This window comes from Rhincodon typus, chromosome 33 (genome assembly GCF_021869965.1).
Source record: "Rhincodon typus isolate 14 chromosome 33, sRhiTyp1.1, whole genome shotgun sequence".
NCBI lineage: Eukaryota > Metazoa > Chordata > Chondrichthyes > Orectolobiformes > Rhincodontidae > Rhincodon > Rhincodon typus.
This window is the reverse complement of record NC_063364.1, coordinates 20,401,204-20,414,828: the sequence shown is the minus strand read 5'-3', so window position 1 is coordinate 20,414,828 and position 13,625 is coordinate 20,401,204. Positions and strand designations below refer to the sequence as shown.

The following is a 13,625-nucleotide window of genomic DNA, read 5'->3' as shown; positions in this document are numbered from 1 at the left end:
ACCGCATCCCAAAACCAGTCCAGCTCGTCCCTGCCTCCCTAACCTGTTCTTCCTCCCACCTATCCCCTCCTCCCACCTCAAGCCGCACCTCCATCTCCTACCGACCAACCTCATCCCGCCCCCTTGACCTGTCTGTCCTCCCTGGACTGACCTATCCCCTTCCTAACTCCCTACCGACACTCACCTTTACTGGCTCCATCCCCGCCTCTTCGACCTGTTTGTTTCCTCTCCACCTATCCTCTCCTCTATCCCTCTTCTATCCGCCTCCCACTCTCTCCCTATTTATTTCAAAACCCCCTTTCCCTCCCCCTTTTCTGTTGAAGGGTCTAGGCCCGAAACGTCAGCCTCTCTGCTCCTATGATGCTGCTTGGCCTGCTGTGTTCATCCAGCCCTGCACCTTGTTGTCTCGGATTCTCCAGCATCTGCAGTTCCTACTATCTCTAAGTATTTACCTATCACAGCCATGTAGCTGGTGACCCTGTTTCTAGCAAAACCTGGCACGCTATTTTCAGAATTTGCTCCTGACCATTCTACATGGAGCTTCCTTGGAGCTTGTAAGATTCAGCACATTGCATAGACAATGATATTCATCTGTAACCTGACTGTCTCTTTTTAAAGAATAAATATCCATTGATATAGATTTAATTCCAATAATCCCTATAATGTACTGTTATGATGTCATATTATTCTTTGAGTCCCACATTGCATCCTGCAGAAGTGTAACTGCGCAATTTCTAGAAGGACAGCTTACCACCTTCATCCCAACTATAATCTGTTATTAAAATATCTTAGCTCAGATAGCATTAATTTTCCACAACTCCAGCCAACCATTTTAGTTTTAGTTTAGCTGGAGGTCCTGTTTTTTAAAAAAAAAAAAAAAAAAAAATTTTACATTTAAAAATCCAAGAGAAGTATGCTGTTCAAAATCAGAAACCTGACTGGCCAGTCATTGGGATAAATATGTGGCAACCATAAAATTAGAACAGTGACGAATGATTTGAATTGTCTGGCTGTGAGGCTTATTGACATGAATCAGATAACAAGATCTTCAATGTTGCATAGGACTGGAATCCAAAAATAGTAGTTTTCTGTACTAAATTTCATCACCGTTCCTTCAAAAAGATCAACTAACCCAACTTTCTCCTGTATTCTAAATACATCTTTTAAATGCTATAAATTTTCTGTTGGACTTTATTTCTCCCACAATATTTTGCCTCCCTTCATCTTGAGCGTTAACTTATGATGCAAGTTCATGGATTCAACAGCACATATGGATATTATCCTAAATTTTTAAGAGTTTTACATGATATCTACTGATTGCCCACTAGTCAAGGATGCAGTTTGCAAATGTACTGAATAAGTTGCTTCCTTCTGCATGATCTAACATCTGTAATTTAGGTTACCATTGATTACTTTACAATATTAGTTCAGACAGACCATGCCATCATTCATGGTTACCTGCTGCATCCCATGTATTACCATTCCAAACTGAGCAGAAACCAGCATCTCAAGTTGGTAAAGACTTACAGTTAATGACTTCTCTCATCTTGGATATTTCTTGGCCTTAAGATTTTAAGACAACCTCAAAATAAGCAAGATAATCTTCTTGCACATGACAGCAGGAGCTGGGAAAAAAAATCCAAATTAGATTTATCTTTATCAGTTGCTCCTTTTTCATTTCACCCTTAAAATGTTATGAGTACGATTCAGCAATTCACACTTGTGTATTTTAGTTAAAGAGAAACCTGAAATATAAACGATGAATATTGACTATAAACTGCTGTTTAAGTTGACATGTTCATGGCTTATCACATTCAACTGTCATTACTTTAAGTTGCCACATATGAGGTCAGTTGATTTTGGCCTTTACAAGGGGACGAAAATAAATGTGATCCCAAGACGCTAATAATCGACTTGAAATTCAAACTGGTAAACAAGAATTTGTTACTTGATTGCCTTGGGAAAAATGAAGCTAGTCATTTGGACCTGTTAGTTTTCTAAATTTTTCTTTTGTATGTATGGAATTTTACAACAAATTTTATGTCCCATTTGTTACAACATGGGATTGACAAAGTAGATTATTAGTAAAGAATTTGTAGTTCTCCATTTATGTTTTTATTACCATGAGCCAATTACCCGTTCTGTATCACTAGAAATTTTGTATAGCATTTGATTGTGTTAATTCATTACAAGCTTATATGATTGCTTAATATTGATTTTACTTTCTGACAGGAAACTACAATGAAACAGCTTCAGTCTCCACTTCCTTTACCAACCACCTTGCCCCTTCTTTCCGCAAGCATTGCTTCAACTAAAACTGTGATAGCCAACCCTGTCATGCATTTGAGTAACCATATCCATGATGTTCTGTACACGGTGGTCCAGATGAATTTTCCACCTCTTCCAGGTCTTAAGGAGGAAAAGGTAACAATTTTATTGAGGTTTGCCGTTTTTGAAAATACTAATAGCATTGGTGCACTTACAGGTTTACTATGGAACTCATCTTTAGGTGAATAAATACTTGTCAGTGGGCTTCATATTCTGCTTTAGAGGAGAACATATTTTTCACAAGGTACTGGATGACATGTCAACCATAGAGCTTTAGAATCAAACCTACTGTCAGTGAAAAATTAATAACCAAAATCTGAACCAGATTGGTCTATAGTATTTCAGGACATGGCTGCTAACGACCCAACAGGTTTGGCTCATTAGTAGGTATGAGAAGCGTTACCTTGTGACTACTGTCTAGCATTCTTCATATTTGGCTCCAATGCGTAAAACAAACATTTCCTTAATATGTACGTTGTTCTTGCTTATTATAAACAAGTTGTGGTCAGATGGATACACTTTTTTAATTGGTTACCACTCTGCATGCTTAGGGATCACTAACCTCTGGCTTTCCCAATGTGTGCCTGAATTAATGCTTAAGCATTTAGTAATTAAAATAATTCTCTGTGTGATGATAAGGAAGTGTAGGCCATAGTTATATTCATGTGAAGTGTTTCCACCAGCTATCCTTTAACTTTTTAATGTACTGTATTCCATATTAGGTTTTCATTCTGCACACTTTGGCTGCTTCACTCTCAGCTTGTATTTACCAGTCTCTGTGTGACAGTCACAGCTACAGGTAATTTTATTCATTAAACTCTTGTTCATCAAACCATTTAGTTTTGCTTTAAGACATCCTGACAATATAAATTGACCCTTGAGATCCTGTTGCCTGACAGGCTATTCTATGATGGATCAAAATGAATCTTTAACTGGTAAATGAATGTCATCCCACTGGTTTCAATAAATAATTTATCAAAACTCTAAATGACTTCTTTAAAAATTATGGTATTCTTTTCACAGTCAAACAGCTACAAACCTGTTTACAGGAATGGTTTATCAGGGACTTCTGTTAGGTGAAAGACGTAGACTGCGGACTGAAAGCATTGAAGAACATGTAACTCCTAACTCTTCACCTTCACATTGGCCTGGTAAGATAGAAAAATATGTTGCAAGATGGTAAAAACTTATTCAGTAACAAGCTGGCAGTCTGCCTTCTTTGTAAGGAGATAGGCAAGATTAAGATAGCATCTGGTCAAATAGTCTACAAAAATGTTTTCTTCCTACTTGATTAGTTAATAAAATATACCATTTATTCGTTCCAGGTGTCTCATCGCTCATTAATCTTCTTGGAACAGCACAGGAAGATGATCAACCCAAATTGAATGTGTTGCTTTGTGAGGCAGTGATTGGTGTTTACCTAAGCCTTTTGATCCATGGTCTTGCTACTCATGATAGCAAGGAACTCTTTCGATTAGTTGCTCATCCACTAAATAATCGAACTTGGGCTGCAGTATTTGGAGGAGGTGCAAAAACGATAGTAAAACCCAAAAAACGGCCAGAACTTACGCCAGGTACATTAATTTATTGTAAAATACCAACAATAGCAACTTGGTTTTATACAGTGCATCTAACATAACATAACATGGTAGAAGTTTGAAACTCTCTTCCATATAAGGTATATGATGATAAATCAATTGGTAATTTTAACACTGAGATTGATGCATTTCATCCTAAATTGTTTGGATTTGGTTCTGACACCACATTTAGATTTATATTCGCCATCTTCTTCAGCCTACTCTGTACTCCATGCATGCACTCTTAGTATAGCTGGAGAATCCTGAATGTTACTATTTTATAAATTGTGCTTTTTATTATATTTAGTTTGGTGCATTACTATTGATGGTGCTGAATGTTTTATCTTTTTTTTTCAATCTTTGAGATTATTTTCCCACTTCTGGTTTGTAAGCTCAACTTCATTTTGACTTATGAGATGTCTGCAGGTCATATATCACTTCAGCGATGGTGAGGTTCAAATGTTTTTTTCCAATGTGAAGATACCCACAATCAAGTAACAATAAACTCTTGAACTCTCAATAGCAGGCTGTATTTATTGATTAGATGACCAGTGACAGTGTTAAGGTTCTCCCTTTTGAAGGGTAGTAAATTTAGTTTTATTCATTGCAAAATTATTGAATATACTTATAAATTAAGAGCAATAATATTCAGTTACCAACTACTACTGTTTGGTGAATATAAAGCCCTAAAGTAGTGAAGCAGAATTATTTTTTCAGCACCAGCATTTCAGAATTGAGTAGTATGTATTTTTAAATTAAAAACCTAATTTGTGGTACAGGTGAACCACATATTTCAGCTGTACCAAATTTGGAACAAAATTCTGCCTTGAAGACAGAACCAGTAGCTGTGCCTGTCTCTCCCAGCTGTGAGACTGGTACACAGCACGCTACAGGACTGGATGGTGAGTGGTAATGTTGGTTGCTGTAGAGTGTAGTGTGCTTTTCTTGGCTTGGAACTTGTCCTTTCCTTGGAGTAACTTGCTTCATCTTTGTTTCCTTCTCAAAAATACTATAGATCTGTAAATTGAGCATGTTACCATTTTTCTGAAATATAGCTTAACTTCTCTAAAGCTGTTATCCAATCGAAAAGGTGCATTTTATTGTAACAATACGATTTAGATTTTAATCTTTATCTAATTACTTTATCTAAAGATGTCATTTTATACTTAACGTGGTTTAAAATAGCGTGATTTGGAATGTAGTGGAAGGCTGACCTAATTGAAAGATTCAGCGGTGTCTGAAATAGAAAAATTGCAACAAATGAACAAAATTATCTAACTTGCTATTTTACTTTAATATGGTGTGCAATTTTGCTGCAATCTATAAACTAAAACTCACTGGGTGAATTTTAACAAAACATCCCTTTAGCAGAAAACTGGCTGGATTGAGTCAAACACAGATTTGACAGACCGTCTAAATTTACTCTCCATTATCTTAAGGTGCAACTACTGATGTAATTCTGATTTTGAATTGAAATTTTGATGAAACCACTTCAAGGAGTTTTTTAATTACAGTCAATTTTGTGACTGTGCTCAGACATCAGCAATATAAATCAATTTCAGGAGTATTTGGGGTGGAAGTTTTAATCTGCAAAATAACTATTTTAATTTACCTTCCACTGGTTATCAGCTTTTGCATCAATTTATCAATATATGTCCTCTTTTCACATCTGCACAAATGTTTGTGTGGAATCATTGCTAACCTTCCATGCTTGTCATTTGAAAACAAATTTATAGTTCAGGATTAATCTTAAAGTACATTTAGTCTTTAATTCCGTTTGTTTCAAACACTATAATAATTAGTACAATGTAGACCTTTTGTGTTATTTTTGAGTATGATGCTTATCATCTTCTAATAATGCCTATTGACTTTCTGGTAAAGAGCCTGAAGTCTATGTTTATTTGTTTTTAGACCATTAATCTAAGGATTTTTAAGATGATAACGCTAAATTGAGATACTTGAGTTTAGGTCAACCATTGTTATCAATGTAGACAACTACACAGCCAAAGATTTACCTCACTATATCTGTCTTATGCTCTTAACAGTTCCTCCAGAGGACATTGACCGATATCGACGGAGATTTAATATGAAGATGTTGGTTCCTGGGAGGCCTGTAAAGGAAACTTCAGCACCACCACCAGTACCAGCAGAGAGACCATCATACAAAGAAAAGTTTATTCCACCTGAGCTCAGCATGTGGGATTATTTTGTTGCCAAAGTGAGTGCAATATATCTAAAACGTGCTGATGCAAATTTATTAGTCCACTAATATTTTGATTCACTTAATCATATTGTGAAAATTTTGATTCAGTCTTCACATATTTAAGTCTACATAGCATCCATTTCCCAGGTGCCGTGCTGTGCTGTGGGCAGTTACCAATATTATGTCAAAAATAACATGATCTGATAAAATTATGTCCTGAAATGTCTCTGACAAATTCTGTACCAAAAATACCTGCAGGATAGTATAGAAAAGAGTTCATTGAATACATGACTTTCCTGTTAAATTCAATAATATTGCAGAAATGTTACTAATTACTATATAGTTTCAAAATTTTTCAACTAATTCTATTTTAATCATTTGTTATATTTGTACTTTAAGCCATTCTTGCCTCCATCTGAGAGTGGGTTTGTGTACGACTCGGATGAAAGTATCCCTAGTGATGATGATGATGATGATGAAGATGATGCTTTTATTTCTGACACTCAGCTACAAGAGCACTCAGATCCTAACTCCTACAGGTTAGTTAAAAGGATCCCGGCTACTTTATGTATATTTAAATCTGTGTATAATAAACCAATGGACAAGTAGTCATTTGCGCGTTTGTTAATGTGCCTATAATAGAAGTGCTTACAAAAATTTCATATTGCTTAGAATTAGAGGCGTATAATTCAGTTTTCAGAGGAATAAAATCGAGGGGGAGATCTTTTCATTCAAAGAACTTCCGCTTTTCAGTACAAGTAAATGTTGTAACCGGATATCAGCTACATCACCGACTGCGTGACTTTAGATAGATATGCTCCCTATTTCCTAAACTTCACCACTGACAGTGATTTAGGGTTTAGGCAGTGAAGGGAACAGTATTGATAAGGCTCGAAAGGAGGTTCTGCAGAAAGAATTTTTTTAATAGTTAATGGCCAAATTAGAAAGAAGAACCTCCAAGGTAATAATATCTGGATCACTACTTGAGGCATTGGCAAACCGGCATAAGGTAAATAAAGTTAAGGAGTAAAATGGGTGACACAAAGATTGATGTTCGAGGAATGGATTTCAATTCATGGGGCGCTGGCCTCAGTACTGATGTTGAAGGAAGCTGTTCAACTGGAAGGGGCTTCACTTAAACCATGTTAGGACCAACACACTGGCAAATTGAATATCTAGGGTTGTAGAAAGAGCTTTAAACTAAATAGTTAGTGGGGCGGGGGGGTATTGGGGGGCTGTAAAGGAGACGCTTAGGTTTCAAAGCGCAAAGATGTGGCAGCATTGCAAGGTATGTTGTTAGTTAATGATCTCCTAAGTGGAACAGCAAGGAACAGAGAACAAACATTAAAATGAGCAGCAAATGAGATCAAACCTGGAAAATATGGTTTAAAAGTTCTAAATTAAAGGCTTTTATTTAAACGTATGTAGTACTATGGACAAAATAAATGAATTAACAGCACATATAAAGGTTAATGGATTTGATCTTTTTAGCCATTATGGAGCCAAGATTCTAAAGACATCAAAGGTGGGAGCTAAATATTCAGGGATGTGTGATATTTCAAAAGAACGATTTGGAAGGAAAGGGTAGTGGATTAGCTTTGTTTGTGCAAGGTGGAATAAGTATGATGTCAAGAAATGATCTTGGATCAGAAGATGTAGAATCCATGTGAATAGAGGTGAAAAAAATAACAAGCTGAAGAAGACCATATTTGGAGTAGTCTATAAGACCTGTACCAGTAGCTAAACTGTAGGACAGAGAATAAATCGGGAAATGAATGAGGACATCTGAAAGAGGCAATATATTAATCATAGTAAAGTTACCTATTCATAAGATTGGAAAATCATATTCGCAAAGGTAGCCATGAGGAGGAATTAAAAGAATGTATTTGGGACAGCTTCCTGGAACAATATGTTATGGATCCAAACATTACGTTATTTCAGACTTAGTAATGTGCATTGAGGCAGATTTAATATATGAACTCAAAGTAAAAGATCCCCTCAGAAACCATGACCATAAAATGATAGAATATACCATTCAATTTGAGATAAATAAACATGAGTCAGGACAATCGTGTTAAACTTTTTTTAAAAAAGTGTAATTGTAAATTAGAGGGTAAAGTTGGCTGGAATGGACTGGGAAAGGAGTTTAGCACAAAAGATGGTTGATGAACGTAGCAATCCTCATTTCTGTCATGCCAGTATTAGAGTGTGAACAGTAGAGATTTTGGGCTGGATTTTCTCATTTTTAGGCTGTTGTTTTCAGAGAATTTCATGGTGGATGACCCTTCATGGCTCACAGTGATTTCTCCCACACAGTGTTCCACTCTTTATTAATTATGCATTCAGCCTGTTTGGTGTCCTTGTACAATCATGTGGCAAGAGGGGTGATATTTCCACCACTGGTAGGACTCCCTGTGTACAAGCCACTGGCACCGTATTTAAAGCTTAGCTGCACACCTTTTCAGATGCTGCAAGCCAAGAATTACATCGTGCTCTGTCCTCTTGGGAAACGAAAATGTCTGAGAGGTCAGCTGGCACCCACTTTCCGTATAGGGACATCCTGGTGGACAGGGTGGTCGGGAGGAGTGGATCGTTGGAGGAGGCAAGGGTACCAAACACAAGCCGTCCTGGACACACATAATGGTACTGTCTCAGGGTTAGACAGATTGCACAGTAGTGCAGGGAAAGTTCAATGATCTACACTCCAGAAAGGTAAATGTGATCATCACTTTGCTATCTCAGACTTAACCCTGCCATTGCACACAGATCTCGTCAACTCTCATGGGCTACAAACTTCACTTATTACAGCAGCATCACCATTCAACAACTGTAATCACCTCATCTTCCACGACGACTAACACTTCCTGCTCCCTGGCTAAAAAGCTGTGCAATTCAGAGACTGGTAATCATCAAGTAGGCATATGTGTGAGTACTACGAAATGCAGCAAACTGCCATAAAATGCATCCTGTGTGGATGCATCAAAGTGAACTGTAAGAGCATGCAGGTGAAAGGAGTCCCTAAGCTCCAAAATGAAATCTAGAAGGGCTGAAGTGGATTCTGAGTTGGTCCGAAATCAGTCAAGATAATGAGGCGAGGCTGGTGGTTTGCTGATGGCATGTGGATTGAGGAGAATGCTGCTCATGGAGCATTTGAGAATATATTGGTGGGGGGACATTTAAAGTGGAGGCCTGGAGAAGCAAGCAATGAACTACGTCCTGCTGGTTAACCATCTAGCTTTCAAGCTGGAAATTCTTGTCATCTGATTTCTCAGGAGAATTGCAAGATGATTGGGAATGGGATGCGTTGGGCCACATATAAACAAAAGTATGACCTCACTGATGAAACCTTCAGGGGAATATTGAAAAAAAAATTATTCCAGAATCAGATTCAGATTTGCTTTAATCTTGCTGTATTTTTTTCATATTTCTTGCCATTGCCCACATCAGGCAGGGCATAGGAAACTTCAGCTCATGGTGTCTGAACATGGAGTAATATTGCCTTCATTGTCTTATTCCAATGCTTAATGCTACGTCCCTCTATAGTGACTTATCCAGGCATCAAGTAAACTTGGTAGAGTTTAAGTCAGACACTTGCAAGTACCGGCTTATATCGAAGTAGAATTTGCAAAGCGAGAAAGAGGATTCCTATGGAAAAATGGCTTCAGCTGGACAATTCTCATCCTAAGGCATAGAAATATAGGAAAATAGGAGCAGGAGTAAGCTATTCCACCCTTCAAGCCTGCCCCAGTCAGTCAAAGGCAATGTTCAATCTCAATCTGGTGGTCTGGGCATGGTCAGTCAACCTCGTGGGGCGGTCAGGGTCAGAAGCTCCCTATACTGTAGCTTCGGGAATGGGCCATGGTCAGTCCTGCAGATCCAGTGAAGTAAAATTCGCAGTAAGTCAAGTCAGGGATCTGTGCAGATATTGTCAGGGGTCCGGTCACTTATCAGTCAGAACTGTCCTTCCAATTCAGTCAATCCTGGAAGGTCTCAGCAATGGCAAGTACATCCGCCATTGGTGAATGCACGATAGCACAAGGGCAGTGCTGTAGAGGCATCTTTATATACAGAATGAAGTCAGCAGTGTAAAACAGAGAAATCTTCCATGAAATTGACACTGTCAATTTTTGGCAAAAATCAGCCTATTGTATCTTTCTGTTGCTTGCAGTAGAATGGTTTAAAAAATACATACTAATAATTTATTTGATTCAAGTCAATCAGCATATAGAACAGAATGAGTTGATAATCTCCAATTTAATCTGGTAAAATCAAAAATTTGTGTCTGTTAAAGGCATTTGCACTTATTTTACAGCTGGGCACTGATACGTTTAGGAATGGTTAAGCTTGCATTGAACAATGTGAGAAACTTCTTTCCTGTTGCAGGATTGGAATTTGCAGGTACTAAATTTTTTTCTGTTTAAATCATTATTGGAGGTATTTTGTAAAAATTAGAACAAATCATCCTGAATTTGAAACATAACCATCCTCTTGAATTAAAAAAATACTTTAAAGGTTTTGCAAATGTTAAAAACCAGAATTTAACTTTTTGTTCCATTTATTAAAAACAAAAAACTTTATATGGAGGCAGTTGTCACTCAGTTGTCGAATCTGTGGTTTTGTTATATAATTATGTTCTTATACATCTGAAGGATAGCAAAAAGCAAAACTTTTCAGTGTAATTCAATGCTTCTAAGAATATTAATTTGAAGTATTGTGAACAGATTGATTAAAGGTAAAGTCAAGTAAAACAAAGAACTGCAGATGCTGGTTAGCTTGCAGTGCACCAGTGTTTCCTAAAGCAGTGATGTTAATCCCGCTCCACTGCTCTCTCCATAGTCCTACACATTTTTCTTCAAGTATTCATTCAATTCTTTTCGCAAGCTACTGTAGAATCTATATCCACTATCTAATTAGGCATTGGCTTACAGATCTTAACCGATGAGAACCCAAAGGTTTTTTTCTCATGTTGCCTCTTTTATTTGCCGAACACCTTAAACTTGTGTTCTCTTGTAAACAATCTTTCAGCTATTGGAGAAATTAATAAGAGACTGTACCAATGTAATACCTTCATGATTATAAAATTCAAGGCTCCTCACTGCTGTGTAGAGAGCAATCCCAGTTCCTCCCATTTATCCATGTAACTATGATCCCTGAAAATATTTTGTATTTTAAGCAAATCCCTTACGTCCTTTTTCAAATGTGTCCAATTCTGATATTTAACTGGGGCAGGCTTTGCATAACTTCCTGGTACTGTTTCTAAAGCCTTTGACCTCATACACTTCAATAAGTTTTGTTAATCTGTTCTGAGATCTTCAAAGATCTGTGCGCAAATATTCCCAGGTGTCTCTCTCTTCCTTCACCTCCTTTTAAAATTGTAACATTTAGTACATTGCATCCCCTGTGATTTATCCTATCAAAATGTATCATCTCCAACTTTTCTGCATGGAATATGTTTCATGTGGCAGCCCGTATTTTAACAATCTGCCTTTGTCACCTTGATGTCTTATTATTTGCCCCACTGTTCACAATAAATATAAACTCATACACAATGTGCAGTAAACAAAAACAATTGAACAAGATCATAGGTAGAATTATCTGGAAAGAGTTTTAACATAAATGATTCTGTGTTGAAATTGCTCTGCAATTTTTTCTCAAGAAATTTATGCAAGATGCAAAGTTAAGAGTTACGCAAGACTTTTTAATTGCTTTAGCAATAAAAATGTAATTTTGCAAAGTGTAAATTTCACTTTAACAAAAAATGAAATATTCAAACAGTTTGAATAATAAAGTTAAGGTTTTTCATTCAAACAGTATTCATTTTGATTTTGAAAAGCAAAATATTTTCAGTATAAGTATTATATTAGAAGTTACAGCTGTCTAAAAAGTGACTTCCAATTTTGTTGTTCAAAATAAATGTTTGTCTTTGCTCACAGATCTCCCAGTAACTTCACCATTGGGTAATGCTGTCATTAAAACTTTAGAAAACTGGCAACAATTACTACAAGCAAAAATGGAACAGTTTGAAGGCCCACCTCCAAACTATATTAACACCTATCCAAGTGATTTCTCTGCAGCTGCTGGACCAGCCATTCTGCGACACAAAGCAATGCTTGAACCAGAAAACACTCCATTTAAGTAAGGGAACAAACAGAAGACATTGTTTAGTACTTTTCAGAAGGTCAAATAAGCATTTTGGTAACTCTGATTACCTGTGCGTTAAGTATGTAGCCTATAACTATTCCCTTACAGTAAGTGTACCAAGTATTTTCAAAATAATAGTTACTCAAAAATTATTTTTTATTGTCCTAAATCTCATGAAAAGGAAACAAAGATTGCAAGATGTAAACAAATTGCCACAAACTTTTATCATAGACAATTACTAGGTGAGTTAAAGAAATATAAATGTAGTTGTTCCTGAAAGACACAAACAAGAAAAAGCAGGAGAGGACCATACAACCTGTCAATCCTGTGGTCGTGGTTTAACTTGAGTTTCAGCTCTGCTTTCCTGATGTGTTTTGATTCCCTGAGAAATCAAGAATTCACAGCCATCTGGGCTAGAAAATCCAAAAGTTTCACAATTCTGTATGAAGAAACTTCTCCTCTCAATCTTAAGCAAAGAGCCCATTACAAGTAAACTGTTCCTGTTGTACATCACCTGCTAGGGAACAGAGTCTTAGCAACTACCTTGTTTCAATGAGATCACTCCTCATTCTATAAACTCTAGAGAATATTCACACAGTTTACTCAGTTTCTCAGCATAGGACAACTCTGTCGTCCCAGGGACTGTGCTATCATTGTGATTATCTATATTCTGGGATTTGGATTGATAAAGACAGCAGGAGAGCCAGTTATTGCTGAACGTTACTCTTCATTGAATATTGTCTTTTATCTGAGTAGATGACCAGATTTAATAGAAGGCTTCTAGATAGAGCCATCTCCCAGTAGTTCTGGTGGTCATGTGATCTTATAACAGTGGTGTAAACTGTCTTGTGTATCAATGTTAACCCTTTACACTACAGAAAGAGTTCTGTTTAAAGTTCAAGTTTAATTTGCTGGATTCAAATTCTTCACACCAATGAAAATCTTCATTATCCATCAATTCATTTTCCTCTTATCCAGAGTATGTTTCAGAGAAAGCAGTTTTACCTCATAACTCAATGTTCACAGTTCAGCAATTATCCTTATAACCTCTGGCCTTCTAATAATTCTGTATCTTTCCTGAAACACGCATGCCAAGGCTAAATTTGCCAGGTGTAGTATTTCCAAGGTTAGATATAATTTCAACATCACCTCCTTAGAATTGTGAAACACACCTTTATACACCCAGCATTTTATTTGATTTCTTCAGCACCTGCTAATAATGGATTAGCCATTTTAATTGCTTATTACTTTTTTCCTGATTTGCTAACTTGAGCATTATTTAGTCAATAATGCTTCACAATTAAAGTACTGGATTGCAAATGGCCAGCAAGTGTGAGATTGGTTAAGCATCCTGCATTTAGGGATGGGAAAGTTAG

The 13,625-nt window shown here is 36.8% G+C and overlaps 1 protein-coding gene across 3 annotated transcripts in view; it reads left to right on the top strand.

Moving 5' to 3' along the window:
- dmxl2 (Dmx-like 2) overlaps positions 1 to 13,625 on the top strand; it is a 122,041-nt gene that overhangs the window by 84,605 nt on the left and 23,811 nt on the right. For all 3 annotated transcript variants that reach the window (XM_048616014.1, XM_048616013.1, XM_048616015.1), the window contains 8 exons: positions 2,233 to 2,424; positions 3,051 to 3,127; positions 3,352 to 3,479; positions 3,654 to 3,902; positions 5,951 to 6,123; positions 6,508 to 6,647; positions 10,421 to 10,506; positions 12,042 to 12,243. In XM_048616014.1, the coding sequence (XP_048471971.1) occupies positions 2,233 to 2,424; positions 3,051 to 3,127; positions 3,352 to 3,479; positions 3,654 to 3,902; positions 5,951 to 6,123; positions 6,508 to 6,647; positions 10,421 to 10,506; positions 12,042 to 12,243 (1,247 nt within the window). The remainder of the gene's footprint in view (positions 1 to 2,232; positions 2,425 to 3,050; positions 3,128 to 3,351; positions 3,480 to 3,653; positions 3,903 to 5,950; positions 6,124 to 6,507; positions 6,648 to 10,420; positions 10,507 to 12,041; positions 12,244 to 13,625) is intronic.